The sequence below is a fragment of the Electrophorus electricus genome, chromosome 12, assembly GCF_013358815.1.
Source record: "Electrophorus electricus isolate fEleEle1 chromosome 12, fEleEle1.pri, whole genome shotgun sequence".
NCBI lineage: Eukaryota > Metazoa > Chordata > Actinopteri > Gymnotiformes > Gymnotidae > Electrophorus > Electrophorus electricus.
Window position 1 is genome coordinate 8,686,282 of NC_049546.1, and position 17,035 is coordinate 8,703,316.

The following is a 17,035-nucleotide window of genomic DNA, read 5'->3' on the forward strand; positions in this document are numbered from 1 at the left end:
CAGAACCCCCCCACCCCACCCCACCCCACCATTAACGTGCAGCTACCAAAGTGCAACAGGACAGAAAACAAGGCTAGATAGACTGGGACAGGGGCAAAAGACATAGTAGGAACAGGAACACAAAGCTCAAAGGTGGAAGAAAGAACAAAAGGACATGAACATGACTTTGTGGGAAAGACACAGAGCTATGACAGGAGATGGGACAGGATATTGGACCACAGAGGAAAATACAAGGAACTGAAGGACAACAGAAATGGGCATAGTGCCGGACACACTCACTGACATGAAGACAGACACTTGCAAGGGGACAGTCATGAAACCTGCCAAAGGGACTGAGATGGTAACAACGACAGGCACAGGAACAGATACACTGACAGGGACCAAAACAGAATCAGGAATGGGAGACAGGAAAAACACAGGCAGATGAAGAGTACATGCCAGTAATTAGCAAGTAGCTCCACCAGGTTTATCTGTAGCAGCACAGCTAAAAGGGAGGGCCAGAGGGTGACCACAGTCCTGAGGGGTCTCTGAGACATTTCATTTCACCCATATCATCTTCCCAAACATGAGTGAACACACGAAGAGGCTGGATGACAGCATCAACATCTCAGATTACCAAAAATCTCTATGACTGGGGGCCCCAAGGTCCACACATTTATATACAGGAGGCGAACTAAAAGCTTGTGTAATTAAGTAAGTCTTTATCCTAGATTTAAAATTTTGGCGTGTCTGAGTCTCAGATTAAGTCTGAAGATTGTTCCATAATAGAGAGGCTTTATAGGACAAGGCTCTACCCCTGACTTAATCTTACTACTTCTAGGGACTAAGAGAAACCCTGGATTTTGAAAGTGCTATAATCCCAAAGTATGCAAACTTTGTCAGAACCTCCATAAACGCAGTAGGTATTTAAACAGAGTGATGGTCTCCATATCCAAGGTAGGAAATGAGTTTAGTGTTTGATGAAGTAGAAGATGGGTATTGTTAAATGTGATTCAATTGCATGATATTAATTCCCATGCAGAACAGCATGCTGTTTTAGTGATGAATGAGTGGCTATATGACCACCCCTGAGTAAGGCACTCAGGACCCATATTTGCTCCAGCACAGAAGCCTTACAAAGAAGCAAACCTGACCATTATCACTGGGGTGACCTAGACAGCAAATAAGCGCTGCAAAAAGTCCAGGCGGCCCAGGCAGTGTTGGGTTACTTCTCATATCTGACCTGCACTGATGGTTAATAGTGATATTCTGTTTTTTACTGTCACTTTACTTTTTTATGGATGACAACAATTTACAGCTACCGTTTACCTGCTTATTTTCTGGCAACTTTGTGCCCTTGTAAGGATTGTATGCTGCTGGGACAAACGTTCCCACAGGGATCAATAAACTCTACTTCTATTTTTATACTGTTTCTAATCAATCTGTCTCTATCACAAGATATAAAAATATCACAAGATATAAAAACAGATCCCAAAGCACAAAACTATACTCGTTTGATGCAAGTGCATCTGAGGATCAGTCATGAAAAAACGTAATCCCAGATTTAAAAAGATGTATTAACAAAATGCATCACACAGTCACTCCCATCTTAATCTCCGAAGCACGACTACAGCGTTAGAAAATCTATTAAGAAGAGACGTCAGATAATATGCAAAAAGAGTTTGCAGTACAAATTAAATATTACACACATTGTTGCTGTTACAGATTTTCGCCCAGCCAATCAGAAGCAGCTATGCCACTATTTATATATTCTGACGATGCCCTTTGATAAGATTCATTATTAGGCAATCGCAATATATTTTGGTGGTTTAGAAGCTACCAAAGAAAAAATAATCCAGCTAATCAAATTCACCCCCTGTGTGTGTAATTGACTTTGTTCCAGGGTGGCCAGAAATATAGCTATGAGCTAACGAATCAAGTTTTAAAAACAACAATTCCCTTATGATCAGAGCCTGGCGGGGTGTTAATTGAAAAATGGGCCTATAACGTAAGCAGTGTGGTTGTCACGGTGTTTGAGGGGTAAAACAAAGTGGCTTGCATTGTAGGCGTTCAAAGAACTCAAGAGCAACTAGTGAACAAAATGATCGAACATTTTTTTACTCTGTGAATTTGGAAATTAAACGGGGATGGAACTAAAGTACCATTCGCAGTTTGGAAATGAGAAGTAATTTCATCCAATTTTTGGGATCAGTAAACGACAGTACATTAAATAACGTCGAAGTTGCATTTACAGTCGCGGACTGTGCGGTATTGCTTGTGACCTTTTTCGCGGGCATTACGGCGAACCTGTTCGTCGCGTACGCCGTGTACCGCCAGAAATCTCTCCAGACGTCTAACAACGCGCTGCTAGTTAACCTTGCTGTTACTGATTTTCTGCGATGTGCTACCGATTGCCCGTTGCTCCTAATCATTGTCCTAAGTGGTCGGAGGGGTGGAGACCTCGGAAACATTGTCTGCAACGCAGAGGCTCTGCTGTTCTCTCTCAGCTGTTTAGTTCAGTTGTTCACTCTGGCGAGTATCAGCGCTGAACGATATCAAGCGATTGCGTATCCATTTAAAACCGCTCAGCGGCGAAAACGGGTTATGGCATGGATTCCGTTAACTTGGGCAGTGCCCATCATAATATCAGTTATATGTGTAGTGTTTGCAAAAGATTCTCCTGTGTATGTTCGGTGTAGAGCTTTGAATTTGGATACATTAACGCATGACTCGTTCGGGCGGTACGTTTTATTTCCTGTCTGGTTCACATGCTTTGCCGTTATTATTGGATTCTATGCCCAAATATTCATTTTAGTGAAGGCGCACAGCAGGAAAATATTTGATAAAGGTGTCTTCCCTCCACCTAGTACAAAAGTCGACGAAAACATGAAAAATGTAGTGAAAGCAACGGAAGCAAAACGTACCACTGAGACTAAACCAGTAATGACACCCGTGATTGATAATACAAATTTGACACCAGAGGTAAATTGGTCGGCGGGTGAAACAAAGTTCCCTAAATTGGATCCTAATGTACAAAAACCCTTTAATATACCAGCAGCCGCTGAAAGCCGGTCTCTTAATATGGATACTAAGTCCTTGGATTTCAGAAAGACGAAAGATGCACCTGATCAACCCAAAGAGCAAAATGTGACATTTGTCTCTAAACTGCACAATAGTGCACCGATACTTGGAGAATTGGAAAACAATGAGGATCCCAGTCCCGTAGTTGCTGAGATCACAGATTGCACTACTTCAGTACCAAAAAAAGATTATTCCACCCTCGTGCCTCCGGACAACGCGAACCAAAACGGAGAAGTGATGGGAGCAGTTTGCATGATTCAGTCTTTCGTGAATAAGGAACGAGGAAACAAGAAGAAAGAAGGGAAACTGGCCAAACGCTCCGGATACATAATACTTACTTTTGTAATTTTCTGGATACCGCTGATTGGAACAGTAATCTTCAACATCTTTCTGAACAGAGATCGGAATCCATCAGTAAGTTAAATATGGCCTAAATTATACATGTATTATTCTAAAATTCGACTTTTCATCTGCATATCATCTAGAAAATTGACGTTTGTTCCCCCTTAATATTTTAGGTCGAGATCTTTGAGGAGTTCGAAATTCTGGCAGTCTCGATTGCCTGCATGACATCTCTTACCAATCCAATTATTTACGCAGCGGTGAACCCTCAGTTCCGCTCAGAATTATTCTACCTAAAATTGAGATGTAAAGCATTTTGTACAAAACCATAACCCTAAATACAAAAACGTTAGAATTACCAAACTATTTTGTTTCTGTTTGAAAATTCACAGCTCCATTTGTTCCGTTTTTTCCAACCCGTTTTACCGACTTTATAATCAAATGTCCAGTCAGTCAGTACCACAGCACAAATGGACTCCTTTGGATAAAATGATAACTGTGATAACCATCATTTTCCCTTTAAATACTTTGTTGCATTTCACACATAACTAAACTAAATAATTTCATGTAGAGACAATGAAATGTAGTCACATCCTTTGGGGTTGTATGTTGGTAATCTTCAAAAAATAAATACTATAAACATCTGGAAATTGGCCCAAGTGTATAATTTTAAAATATTGGCAGAAGCAGATCTTAGAAAACAACCTGCCTGACAGGAAGACAGCAGCAGGGAGAGTGGGGAGATCATAGCTGTTACATTATGCTGCTTTTTAAAATTTCACTTACTTAAATTAAAAACATTTACTGAAATCAAGTTTTTTTTTGTTTAAATTAAAAACTTTATTAAGTTGCTCAGACATTATTCCATGAGAGAATGCTAACATGCCTGGTTTCCCAAAGTTATGGCACTGTATAAACATAGCGGACAGACTAACATAAACATACACTTTTCTGGCATGCTATATTCTTGTCATGTGCTTTTGGGACATTATCTGAATGTGTCTGCAATGTATTTAATACCTGATAGTGCTCCATATGTAAAGTGCTATTCCTTTTATAGCATATAAACATTTATTTTAGTATAGTGCAAAAGATTTTCTTGTCCACCAGTTTGGTCAGATTTTAATTAATGAACCTTAAGACAATATATAACAGCATTACCAGATGATACTGGGAACTGCAGTACTTTAACTTATTTTGTTGAAAATTCACTGTCAGGTTGTGTAACAATCAGTGGCACAGAACAAAAAATGTGTTGATGTAAGTTCTAGTCATAATAATGTAGTAGTTATTAAGAATGCTAGTTTCTAAATGGTGAGGTTTCTAAATGAAGATCAGGTCATTCTCTGTCACATTTAACAACCAGCAGGTGATGGGGCAAAGAAATAGAGAGCAAGCAGGATGAGATACACCACCACCAGGGCAGTACCTGAGAGAGAGAGAGAGAGAGAGAAAGAGAGACAGAGACAGAGACAGAGAGAGAGAGAGAGAGAGAGAGCGAGGAGAAAAAGTGAGTGTAGAAGTGTTAATTAGTTGAATTATTCATGATAAGGGGCACTAGGTGTCTGTGCATTGGGGAGAGATGCAGTACTGTGGTAATGAAGATAAAATTAATGCCCATAAAACTAGCATTTTAACATCAAGAACAATAACCGGATTAATTGTTCTGAGATGGATTTGACACAGTAGATATGGTTGAATATATTTTGGGAAGAGTGTGTACACAAAAAATGTATATAAACAAAATTCTAAGTGCATGCTACAAGTATGTACTACCGATTGACACGCAACAGTGCACCTCCACCTTCATCAAGGAGAAGACCGATGCTGAGATTGCTACCCCTTACCCTGAAAGTAATCAGACTTTCCATCCATGAAGATGTAGTTGACGAGGATGACGCTGAAGATGCTTGCCCACAGGTGCAGGTCACTGAAGATGAGCACAAAACCAACATCCTGTTCGAGACAAGAAACACTTTCTAATCAGACACTTGGTCAGCTTTACCAAAACCAGAAACTAATGATTTCCTCGTATTGGGAAATTCCCTAACTGTTCAGAGAGTGTTGGAGTAACTTTCGTTAAGAGACTATAGCAATCTCAATGCTTCTATAAAACATCAAGGCATCTAGAAAACCAGCCCCAGAACAGTTTTCTAAATGTTCTTTTACAATTTTAGCAAAATACATTAGCCTCTGTTGACATACATATCCACTGTGTGAATACTAAATTACTACTAGTAAATTAATACTCACATAGACTCACTGTGACAGTTAACCATTGAGAATTAACAAGGTGACACTGAGGTGATTTCTCAGAAGTGACTCACATAGACAGCGTTGAACAGGATCAGTATGGGGATCTGAATCATGCACACCTGAATTGCAATGCAACTCCCGACCTCCAAACTGCAAAAGAACTGATATTGACAGAGAGAGGCCAAGCAACCACAGCAAAAAGCCCATGGCTAATCAAATGCTACACTGTCCACTTATAGCCAGATGGACACTACAGGTGTTAGTTCAGTGGGGACTGAGGAGGGTTTTGGTGAGTACAGGATGACGTTAAGGGTTTGTGCTGCATGTAACCTGCGCACATACAAACAAAAGCAGAAGTATGATGTGTAAGTTCTGCATTCTCAAAAGAGAAATCTCAGAGCCCGTTTACTTGGTCTCTGTGTTTGGGGAAATCACCCACCTTAAGCTGATATTATTCTGAAGAGCAAACTGGATTCCATTGACAAGCTCTGGTATTTCAGGAACCATAGCCAAAACGGTAACACCTATAAAATACTGATAAGACATACATAACTAACACTGGGCACCAAAATTTGAACTTTTTTTTTGCTTTCCAAACTAGAATAGGTGGACCTCATAATATGGTTTTATTCTGAATTCAAGTCTGTTTTTAGAATTTTTCTATCGCATATGGTTTTTAAGTGTGTAAATTTTAGGTGTGTAAATTATATATTACTTATTCATAAATAAGGCTGTTATTACACCTAAAATGTGTTCATACATACTTCTAAAATGTACAGTGTGTGAACTTTGCCTATATTTGGGCTTGGAACAGCCCTCTTCAGTGTCTAGCTGTAGCCTGCCAACAGAGAGAGTCTCCACTTTTTTGGTACCGCTTTTCCATACTATTATACATAATGACATACAAATGTACTGGAACAAAAAAACTAAGGGTATAGAGAAATTCTTAAAACATTTTTGTATTCAGCATACAAAAATACACAATAAACATATTTTTGCAAGAAGCAACATTCCTCTTGACCAGTGTTATCACATTAAGATGATGGCAAAAGACAAAAGAACGTTACAGCCAAATGTTATGGACCAATTTTGTGTGTGTATGTCTGAAGGATGAGTGCATGCATATGTGTAGCATGTGTTTGTACACACCTAAGGAACACTTAGGAAATTAATTGAATGTGTTTTCTGTGAGGGTATATTTGTATGTGTGTGTGTTTGCACTTGTGTAGCATGTTGTCTGTTGCACTGTTGTTTTGTGTTGCACCATGGTCCTGGAGGAACATTGTCTCGTTTTTGTTTTGTTGTGTACTTGTATATAGCTAAAATGACAATAAAACCTCTTTGAACTTGTTTGTGTTTCTGTGCGTGTGTCTGTGTTTGTGTGTGTTGCCTGAGACAGTGTGGACCCGTGCATGTTACACACCTGAGAGATGCCTGGGTGAGTTAGTATGGGTTGGATGTGCTCTGTGATGAGATCACTGCAGGCAGACATCAGCACTGTGGCAACGATGAGAATGAGGAGAGCTCTCCATCGGGACCAATGCACCACAGGGCCCAGATGACCCAATGCTATACACAAACACGCACGCTTGCACACACACACACGCATACACATACAAACATGCACATATACACACACATACAGACACAGAAACAGACACACACACACACACACACACACACATGAACATGCACAAACAAACACACAATTTATCACAATGGATGTGCCTTTACATCTTTCAGAAGTTCAGAAGTTAGAAACGTTTACTTTCTTCTTGATGATGCCAGTGGCAGAAAAACAATAAACAATAACAGAGTGGAGCAAAATGAGAAAAAGATTCACAGGAAAAGGAAAAAAATATCACCGTGTTCTTCACCAACGTGGATGTCATAAATATGTGAATGGGTCTTCAGCGTGAACAGAAGGCCAATGATATAGGACACCGGTAGCAGAACAGAGACTGTGTATACCAGCGGCCTGTGAAACAGAAACAGTGTGAACAGAGCACGGGGAGGAAAGTCACAACACCTTATCTCAGGACATCTTAAGAGTAGGACAGAAAAGACAGTATTTAACTGAGCTTGAAAGAATGAAGTTGCTTACCCTATATGACTATGAAAGAGGCTGTAGTTGTTTTCACTCTAAAGAAACAGAGGGAGACAGCAAGTGTGGGCTTAACAGTACTAAAGGACATATGCTAATAGCACATTTGTGTGTTATGTTTTAATGGTATCTTAGATGTTGACTTAATGAAGATGCATCAGGAGAGTGGCATGTTTGACATTGGCACATCCTACTAGATCATAGTGGCAGTTTCTGCATGTGAACGTCCCATTGCTGCCATTGTTCTCAGAGGAATTCGAGCAGTCTTCACACACAAGATTCCCGTATGCTTTAGAGAAGAGGGTGGGGGCAAACACGCCTGAACCAAAAAGCAAACAGGTCAAGCAGAGTGCCATCAATTACAGGAAACACTGAAAGTCTGGTTTAAAATGGCAGTCTTGGTGATCTCGGAAAAAGTGTGGGGAACGTGGGAGAGAGACAGAATGAGTAAATGATACAGAGAGACAGGAGCACGAGAGACAGAGAGTTAGAAAGGGAGTGAGAGAGGGAAAGGAGAGAGGAGAGGGAGATCTTACCCCCAATAGATATGAAGAGCAGTGAGCAGCTGACTCCTGCTGAGCGGCTGTTAAACCTCTGCTCCCTGTGCTTCAGCCCACCAATGATCATACAGATCCCCTAGGAGATGGCCAAAGACCAGGGGCAAGCAGTGCACTATGTTAATAGAGAATCAGAGAGCATTCTGAACCAAATGTGAAATATGTCATAGGCACTATGTAAATAAGTGGTATTTTATGAGATCATAAGAGAGAAAGGAACAGGTTGGTTATGGCCATTTTAGATGTAATGCTCTGCAGATGAGCTGAAAGGCCTGGGGTCACCTGTGCTTTTAATATGCCACTGGTGCAATATGCCACTGGCGTGATTTCTTACTGGAATGAAGAGGATGCACCCAAGCAGTGTGCCAGTCAGCGCGGCCTTCACAATCTCCTCTAGGCACTTGTTGCCCAGGCGACGCCCCCTTAGCAAAGCTGTGATGTAAAAGGTGAGCTCAGTGATGGAGCCAAACGTTGCGTTGACCACCGCTCCGACCGCAAAGTTACTCTGAGCTGATATGCTGCAGATGCACAAAGTTTAATTTCAGTTCCGCTCTACTGTGTAAAATAGAATAAAATCAATAATATTATGTCTGTTAAGTGCACTATATACAGAAAAATAACATTCCTAGGAAATTCCTGAGAAAAATACAGACCATAATTCTCAAAATTGGATGTGAGTACATTATGTATGCATGCACCTGTGTATGTGTGTATGTGTACTTTAGGTAAGATGTTTCCTTACCTGGCTATACCCATTCCAATATAGTACGATAATGGAATGATTGAACTGATTGCTGTGGCAAACTTAACCTCAGAGCTGACAAAATGGTTGCCTTGGTCCACATAGCCAATTATCAGTGAGACAATGACCAAAGGGAGCAGATCTACAGGACAGCAATTTTCTAAGGAAAATAACATGCAAACTAAAAGACACATGCTATTTTAACACTGTAAAGAAAATCTGGAAAAATCCTTAACACATAAAACAAATTCATTCAAATGGAGCCACTTGTTCTCCTGATGGGCCTGGATTTGTTTGAGTAGGATACTGACAGCAAAGACGTTGATCCCATCTACGGTGTATTTGTAGTAGTAGATATTCACTGCATGGTAGCAGCAGAGGATGGTTCCATCCTCCCTTTCCTGAGGTTCAATGACAAGGGGAAACAGTAGCATAGAGGATTCACCGCGTTCAAATTAATCGGCACAACCAGCCTTTTCTGCTTTTTGAAATTTTGCATTTTTCATTTAATATTTTCCATCTTCAGTGTTAAGTGTGAAAGTAAGTCAGTTGTGATATTAACATTATTGCCAAAAATGGAGAACAAAGTAAAAAGAGAAAAGAGAACCGATTGCTTTCAAAGGCTGATTTTCCCACTTATCCACTTTCTACAAGTGACAGTACTACTCTGAGGCTGTCTGATGCCAGCATGAATTTATAAAACTAACATGGCATTAGAAATGTATGGATCATGTATATAAATCTATAAAAGTATACATTTAGGTGTTTTAGGGCATTGGACAGTGAAATAGAGGGAGGCACAGGACTTAGTTGAGGCTCACCCCACTGGTGCTAGAGCAGATGTGTACTTGCTCAGGGGCCATAAGCAGGATGCTGCCCAGGGTTCTGAAGCTCAGCTTGGCCACAGGGATGGTGAAGACCAGGAGCCAGGATATTAGGCACAGCACACAGTGAGCTGCAGCCAGAGGAGGATAACCCAACAGCATCCACACACACACACTTGCCTGACCCTGGGAGAGAAAAACACACAGTCTCACACAGCCAGACTGCATGCAAGACCAATATGAGCTAAAGGTGCTCATTAGTACATATGGACCATGTGTAAACCCCACGCCCCCTCCAAATAAATACACACATGCATGATCACATACAGGCACACACACACACACACACACACACACACACACACACACACACACACACACAGACACACACACACACAGACACACACACACAGACACAGACACAGACACACAGACACACAGACACACACACACACACACACATCACAACTGAAATATATGTTAGTGAATTCACACTGCTTCAGGGCATCTTACCCAGGAGCGCTGCTGTAGAGGCCTGCAGGGCTCCTCCACAGTGTCCCCTACAGAGGTGGGCAGCAGGAGGGCGGAGGTAGCGTTCCCCTCGTCCCTGTTTGCTAGCCGAGCATCACTGTGGAGGATCACGCTGAAACTGGATAATGAGCTACTCGCCTGAGAAGAGCACAGATAGAGGAACTCAGTCACACAGATAGCAGGTGCAGTAGTCACATGATCAACACTGTTAATGAGCCCATTTAGCAGGTGCTACAGCTAAACCATAAAACAGATAATGTAATGTCTAATTTTCAAAGATTAACCACAGAACAGCACATAACACAATAATTATGCATACTATTCAAAGTTAGTTGATATAACTCAGAGGGAGCACTTCAGTTAAATGCTTTTTAAATCCTCAGGTACCCATCTGAGGTTCTCCTAACTTTGAATTTATTTGAGCAAACTACAAACAAACTAACAAACAAACTAATGCTAATGTGTGGACTATAGATGCAACTGTTACATATTATGTATCAGAACCACAACCTTCTGTATTGCTTTTCCAAATGGCCACAGAAAATAACCAGCCAACCTCAAGCACAATTTTCCTAAAGAAGAAAAAAAAAGGAAGAAGGCTAAGTTAAATAAAAAAAGTACAAGGTTTTAAGGGAGATGATGACATTAGTAGACACGTGGCTTACCATGAGGGATTCCTATAATGGTCATGAACATCAACATGCTAGTGAGAAGGTACACCAGGGAGATCCACCAACCAAATAAAACCACATAGAGAACATTGCCACAGGTAAATAAAGAGCCTGCTAAAACACCACAGAGAGATAGAAAAAGAGAGATGATTACCCAGATGGAAAACCATATCACTGGTTTCAATATTTCAAAAGCTAACCTCTAAGCTTTATCAGAAATTGGTATATGGATGATTTATGATTCTGACCTGTGTTTGGTTTAATGACATTAAGCTCTGAGTAGAGCTCCTTTACTATCTCTGATCTGTCTTGAAAGGGCCTCTCGGTTACGTGGCTCTTCCATTTTCTGAATCCAAACTTAACATGGAAAAACACATAAGAAGACAGGAACAGTAAATGTTTACAGATACTTGCTCTCAATGTTTGCAAATGCGGTTTCCTACCTTGTAATTATTGGCGAGTTTTTGTGCCTCCACCTCATTCTCTGCGCTAATAGTGGTTTTACATGGGACTTCTTCCCAGAGTTCATCAGCAGTGTGTGAACTACTTCCTATACACAGGTTGAAGAAGAGGACAAAAAGGACATCTATATGCAAACCACTCTGACTAAAATACAAAAAGTGAACTGGGGTTCACCAGGGTTCAGTATTTTATATACAGTATTCAGTATACAAGGTTCAGGGTTCAGTATACAACCAGGGTTCAGTATACTAAGTGTTCAAGTTCAAGTTCGGTTTGTCACGTACATAGTCATACACGGTATAACTCGCAGTGAAATGGTTTGAGAGTGCAAACTGAGGGAAAAAACAACAACTGGTAGGCCCATTTTTTAAAGAGCAGGCCTTCTGCTTTACCATATGTTCTCATTCTGATTCTCCTTATTGCACATGAGCCTTGCATTAGTGATCTACAAAGTGGACTGAGCTTCTGGGGAATGTGTTGTGTACAGGTGCATTAAAATTCCTCACCTGTGCATTTGCGTTTGGGTATGTAAGGGCTACACTTCTGGGGGCCGAAGGGTAAATGCTGCTGACTGTCAGGGATGTTGAGATGGAGGTGATCCTGTTCATAGCAGGAGCCGCTATCACCAGCATAACCTCTGACACCATCCTTGTCCCACAGAGGGTCTAAAGCCAGATGCAGAAAAAAAAGGGGAAGCGCAACAGATCTGACAACAATAACTGAAACTATTTAACTGAACTTAAACATGGGTAACATGACTCATATAGGTGTGTAATGTCTTTTTTAAACAAGACTCAGTGCTGAAACTCTGTGCTAAGCATATGAACAGAAGAGAACCGACAACATAACACAACTAAACATTAAGGTTGGAGGAGAAAGCTCAATGACCATGTCTAGCCAGGAAGCCATCAGGGGAACCGTGAAGAGATTTATGGTTTAAAAACTATTTCAAAACGGAGAAGTAGGCTGCTTGCAATAAAACACTATTGCCTAACGGTGTGGACAGACAAGACGTTTTGTGACATTTTGGTCACCCGTGGGCGCGATGTTAATGCAAGTACACAGCTTACAGGAAGGTAACCATTATACACCTGTAATATGCAAAACTCGTCTGTAAAGTAACGAAGGTATTGTTAAAGTAGCTGTGATATTAGCCGTATGTACTTATACTTCAGTTGTCAGTTACAAACCAGTTTTATTTACTTTTTTCCCCTTATCACTCTCTAGCTTGTAGACGAGACAGGTCCAATAGCATCCTATGTCAGGAACGCATTACCGTCTACATAAACAACCGTTACCAGGCAGATTGAGAAAACCAATTGTTGTCATTCTACAAACAATAGTTTTTTTTACCTTGATTATCAGAGCCGGCACTGGTCAATCTTCTCCGAGTTTCTGTATCTGCAGACATTTCAGCTTTTGTGCTTCACGCAGTAATGCATCTCATGTGATACCAACGTTGTTGCGCTCTGTACTGGCTCGCAGGCTGGGACTTATGGGAAATTGAGTTTGCGACTCTTAGTATTGAGGAACAGATCATAAATTTACAATCCGATCACTAGAAAGCGTACATTTTCTATCAATCTAGTGTAATCAGCTATTAGCGATTAGCTACATACATAAGCAGCATAATACGACAAATCAGTATGTGCATAAAATAATTTCAAAATTTTAAATAAACATTTATTTGACTACAAATAAATTACCAAAGCAGGCAGAAGTAGTAAATTCACACAGATTAATTTAAATCCCATGTCAAATCTATTTTTTTAAAGCAAGCCATAAAGGATCACATCAATCGTCAACAGCCATAGTAATGACTATACTGTAATGGCCCTCCATAAAATGTCATTTCCTTTTTCGCAGTAACAGCAGCAACACATCACATTTCACCCAAGTGCAGAAAGGCACACATATTTGGCTCTTGAACAAGGAACGTTATGTGGGATCCAGTTATAGTAAAATGGGCATTAAATTATACTGCTTGCTTACAGCATTTAGGTAACATAACAGGATAAAAAAGCTTTTAAGATTTATTATACTTATTTGGATTTTGAACAAGAAATCGTTTTCTGGGATCCAGGTACAGCAGGACAAATGAACCAAATGGGCCTGTAATTACATACTTTGTTTACTAGTTATGAACCATGTGACAGGATAACACAAAAAGTAATCTATTTGGATGTCCCAAACACTTCTCACAGCATGCAGAAAAATGTAACATAACACTAAAGACTTTAGACAGCCACTGAATGATGCATATTCTTACACTTATAAAGGTCAGAAAAGCATTGCAAGTATATTAGCAACCTCATACTTCAGTTTTTGCTTACTCAGACAAGGTCTATGAAGCACTTTATGTGGCATAGGAAACAAGAAGCATTCAATCACTTGGCCTGAAAGGGAGTTGGCAGTGAGAACACAAGCCTCATACAAGATATGAAAAAGACATCTCTCCAATGGGAATTGCTGTGCAAACGTCATCCGCTGTGAAAACGGCCTGTACTGCCTTAGAAGGTGATCTGCATATGGAAAGCCTTTATGCTGTTTCATTCAATTTGCTTTTCCCAGAAGCCACCCATTTCCCCAGCTGCCTTCTAGAAGGGATACCAACACAATATAGAGGAAACAATATTCAAGTAATGTAGTGTATTAACTTCCCTGACTGAAAATAAATCCTTTTAACAACCAATGCTAAAGCTATAAGATTTGATTCTGTGCAAGTTCATATTCACCCAAAAGTCAAATCTTATATAGCCCCATTTCTTGTAATCCACTACTGCATAAAATATTTGCAAGTATCAATGTCTGCCACTCCATCATAATATTAAAAAAAATGTATATATTAGAAGAATTCTCCAAGAACACCTTAAGGAGGCCCTATTGTAAATGCACAGACCATACAAGAGACTTTGTAGGAGACAGCAAAGTTGTGGCAGTGAGAGGCAAAGTGTGGCCCAGATGAGGGGCTAGGTCAGGAGACGCGCTACCTGAGCGCTAATCTCCCTGTCAGGGTGGGAGAGGAGGAGGCGGAGTCTGCCATGGAACTGTGAGGAGCTGTCCAGCAGCACACAGTACAGGGAGTCCTGCTGCTTCCGTAGAGCTTCGGCCACCTGCGCGGACGGCCTCCAGGCCTGCAGGTTCACTACAAAGGTGAGGAGGCGGAGCAGCACATCTGCACTTGTGCAACTGTCAAAGAGGAGAACCAGGGAAGCAGGAGCCTATACAAGCAAAAATTAAATCTGGAGTCAACATGTGCATGGATCATATTACATTTTACTAACAAGTATCTTTAGGTCCTATGTCACTTGAATTCATAACTGTACCTAAGTCACATCTCTTGCAAAAGATCAAGTGTTTAACCAAAAAGAAATCCTCAAAGAGGACTGTCAGTTACATTAAAACTAGCTAGTTACACTTAGTAAGATAAGTTAGGAACTGCTGTTGCTAATGCTGATAGCACATAAAGGCTTGCAATAAGGGAAGTGTTGATTGTAATATAACCATCAGAATGTCATGTTAACAAAAAAATGAACATGCCAACACAAGCTTGAGGCACTGAGGCACATATGGTTATTCATACAAATGTTATCTTTATATAGTAGGCTATATCTATTTTTACCATCTTACATTAACAAGGATTTAGCACAGAGGTTAGCTTCCATCAGCTCAAACAGATCATGATACATAATAGGAGTAGTCATTAAAATGACATCTACTTAATTAGGCTACAATTATTCTGGGTATTTGTTCATACTTTACCACCTGTGCTTGTACTAAGTCATCCATTATATCCGGATTGGATGATAAATTTACTAGAACCTTCAAAACCTGGATCTGTAGGAAAAGAGGCACTCCATGAAAATCTATAAATACTCATTTAGATGCAAAAGACATAAACGTTTAACCTCAATACTGCACCTGAAGAACTTCACTGCTCACTACAAGCAGTGACAAAAGGAGAGTGATGGAGGGCTTCATCAAATGCTGATGGTTGTCTGTGACGGTCAAATTAGTCAATAGCCTTAGTGCAGCCAACTGAAGATCTGAGTTCACAGGGGACATCTCTATCAACTCCAGCACTTGTGGAACATATATCTGCACAGAAAAGAGACTGTTGAAGGGCCAGGGACAGAGCCATGTAATATGAATCTTCTCAGGGCTCTGAGGCATACCTTTAGCTGCTCTTGATTCTGGATGTTCATGCTCAGATTGTTCAAGGCATTCAGAGTCTGCACTCTAAGGTCAGGTGAAGGGTCTGAAAGGAAGCTTGCTATATTATGAAGGCCTCCAAGTTCTCGAATGAGATCCTGGTAAAAAGAAAGAATTAGCAAATTTTATATATACATATATATATACACACATATATATATACACACATATACATATACACATTATAAATATATATATATATATATATATATATATATATATATATATATATATATATATATATATATATATATATATAGTGTTATTGCTTATTAAACGAGCAAGATATTTTATTAAAGAAAGTAAAACGTTTTGGATCTGGACCTGGTTAACTGTAAAAGCAGCAGCGTTTCCTAAAGTTATAAGAACATGTTGTTTCTCCGCTGGGTTGGGACTGCTCTGAAGAAGGGAGAGGAGCATGCTTAGGTGCCTTGGCTCCAAGCTTCCAGGAGACTTTGAGAGAATTTCACCTTAGTAAAAACGCAACAAAAAAGAAAATGGTTCTAGCATTACAAATTAAGCATTTTACAAGAAATCTCGCTAATTCTTATTTACTAGTTGTCAAAAACTTTAAGACCAAGTTAGCTTCCAATCCTTTATGATATATCATGGTTGTTATAAAGTATTAATACACCCTTGTCAAACAGACATAACAGCTATATAGCTAACGTTTAAACTTGTTGATGATCAAGTTGACAGTAGCTAAATTATCTTAGCTATCCTGCTATCGAGGTTAGATAGCCAACACTAACCTAGGTTAGCTGACAGTACTACCTAATTACCTAGCTTAGCAAAGTCATCTTTCCTGCTTACTTGAGGCGATTTCTGTGGTACGGCTCCGACTGTCAGTCCTACCAATGACATTAAATCCTGATACTTTGGCCATCAAACTCCCTGGCTGTAAAACCATGTCGTTTTTTGAATCTGCTTTATTTCTTTCTGTGTCTTCTCCGCGTCCGCGCAACAACTTGTATATTCCATATGAGGCTCCGGCTCCCGCTACAATCCCCAACAACGTTTTCATATTTATCAGACGCGGTGTGACACTATCTTCTCCCATTCTGAAATAAATATATCTTAAATAGCAATCTTTAAATAACGGCTTGCGTTCTTAAGGTCCTTCTTAGCTGAACACCCATGGCTGGTTGGCCAGCTTGTTTCTAGCTGGCTAGCTAGTTTTTACTTCTTATCAGGTTATCAGTGGCCAATTATAACGTTTCACGGGGTTCTTTGGTTGTTGCATCAGTATGGACATTGATACTGCTATCCCTGCC

At 40.2% G+C, this 17,035-nt stretch overlaps 3 protein-coding genes across 4 annotated transcripts; 1 reads left to right on the plus strand and 2 right to left on the minus strand.

Annotated features, from left to right (window-relative positions):
- The first annotated feature begins 2,157 nt into the window (after positions 1-2,157).
- parietopsin lies at positions 2,158-4,047 on the plus strand. Its single transcript, XM_027024567.2, has 2 exons — positions 2,158-3,474; positions 3,579-4,047. The coding sequence occupies exons 1-2, from the start codon at positions 2,158-2,160 to the stop codon at positions 3,732-3,734; spliced, it is 1,473 nt and encodes a 490-aa protein (XP_026880368.2). The 3' UTR covers positions 3,735-4,047.
- Positions 4,048-4,226: 179 nt separating this feature from the next.
- cax2 (cation/H+ exchanger protein 2) lies at positions 4,227-13,018 on the minus strand. Of its 2 annotated transcripts, none has more exons than XM_027024578.2 (20): positions 12,903-13,018; positions 12,056-12,214; positions 11,531-11,637; positions 11,336-11,444; positions 11,082-11,198; positions 10,927-10,988; positions 10,399-10,554; positions 9,883-10,071; positions 9,369-9,462; positions 9,062-9,203; positions 8,654-8,837; positions 8,299-8,398; positions 7,957-8,081; positions 7,763-7,800; positions 7,524-7,636; positions 7,082-7,227; positions 6,098-6,192; positions 5,730-5,808; positions 5,250-5,358; positions 4,227-4,831 (listed from the first exon to the last, which is right to left on the minus strand). In XM_027024578.2, exons 1-20 carry the CDS (start codon positions 12,958-12,960, stop codon positions 4,758-4,760), a joined length of 2,256 nt encoding a protein of 751 aa, XP_026880379.2. In that variant the 5' UTR covers positions 12,961-13,018; the 3' UTR covers positions 4,227-4,757. The 2 variants fall into 2 exon arrangements, with proteins under 2 accessions (XP_026880379.2, XP_026880378.2); XM_027024577.2 differs by having other exon boundaries at positions 11,082-11,201.
- A 550-nt stretch (positions 13,019-13,568) lies between these two features.
- Positions 13,569-16,954, minus strand: armc10 (armadillo repeat containing 10). Its single transcript, XM_035531899.1, has 6 exons — positions 16,575-16,954; positions 16,086-16,231; positions 15,725-15,859; positions 15,471-15,647; positions 15,315-15,386; positions 13,569-14,770 (listed from the first exon to the last, which is right to left on the minus strand). Exons 1-6 carry the CDS (start codon positions 16,819-16,821, stop codon positions 14,519-14,521), a joined length of 1,029 nt encoding a protein of 342 aa, XP_035387792.1. The 5' UTR covers positions 16,822-16,954; the 3' UTR covers positions 13,569-14,518.
- Between the last annotated feature and the right edge of the window lie 81 nt (positions 16,955-17,035).

Excerpts from the sequence above, each read along its gene's own strand:
- parietopsin (XM_027024567.2), top strand. The coding sequence starts at position 2,158 with ATGAGAAGTAATTTCATCCAATTTTTGGGATCAGTAAACGACAGTACA. Across the intron at positions 3,475-3,578 it reads ACAGAGATCGGAATCCATCA|GTCGAGATCTTTGAGGAGTT; the intron begins GTAAGTTAAATA and ends TTAATATTTTAG.
- cax2 (XM_027024577.2), bottom strand. The coding sequence starts at position 12,960 with ATGTCTGCAGATACAGAAACTCGGAGAAGATTGACCAGTGCCGGCTCT. Across the intron at positions 8,082-8,298 it reads GCTCTTCATATCTATTGGGG|GCGTGTTTGCCCCCACCCTC; the intron begins GTAAGATCTCCC and ends TTTTTGGTTCAG. Across the intron at positions 6,193-7,081 it reads CTCACCCAGGCATCTCTCAG|TATTTTATAGGTGTTACCGT; the intron begins GTGTGTAACATG and ends ATGTCTTATCAG.
- armc10 (XM_035531899.1), bottom strand. The coding sequence starts at position 16,821 with ATGGGAGAAGATAGTGTCACACCGCGTCTGATAAATATGAAAACGTTG. Across the intron at positions 15,860-16,085 it reads CTGCTTTTACAGTTAACCAG|GATCTCATTCGAGAACTTGG; the intron begins GTCCAGATCCAA and ends TCTTTTTACCAG. Across the intron at positions 15,648-15,724 it reads AGAATCAAGAGCAGCTAAAG|ATATATGTTCCACAAGTGCT; the intron begins GTATGCCTCAGA and ends TTTTCTGTGCAG.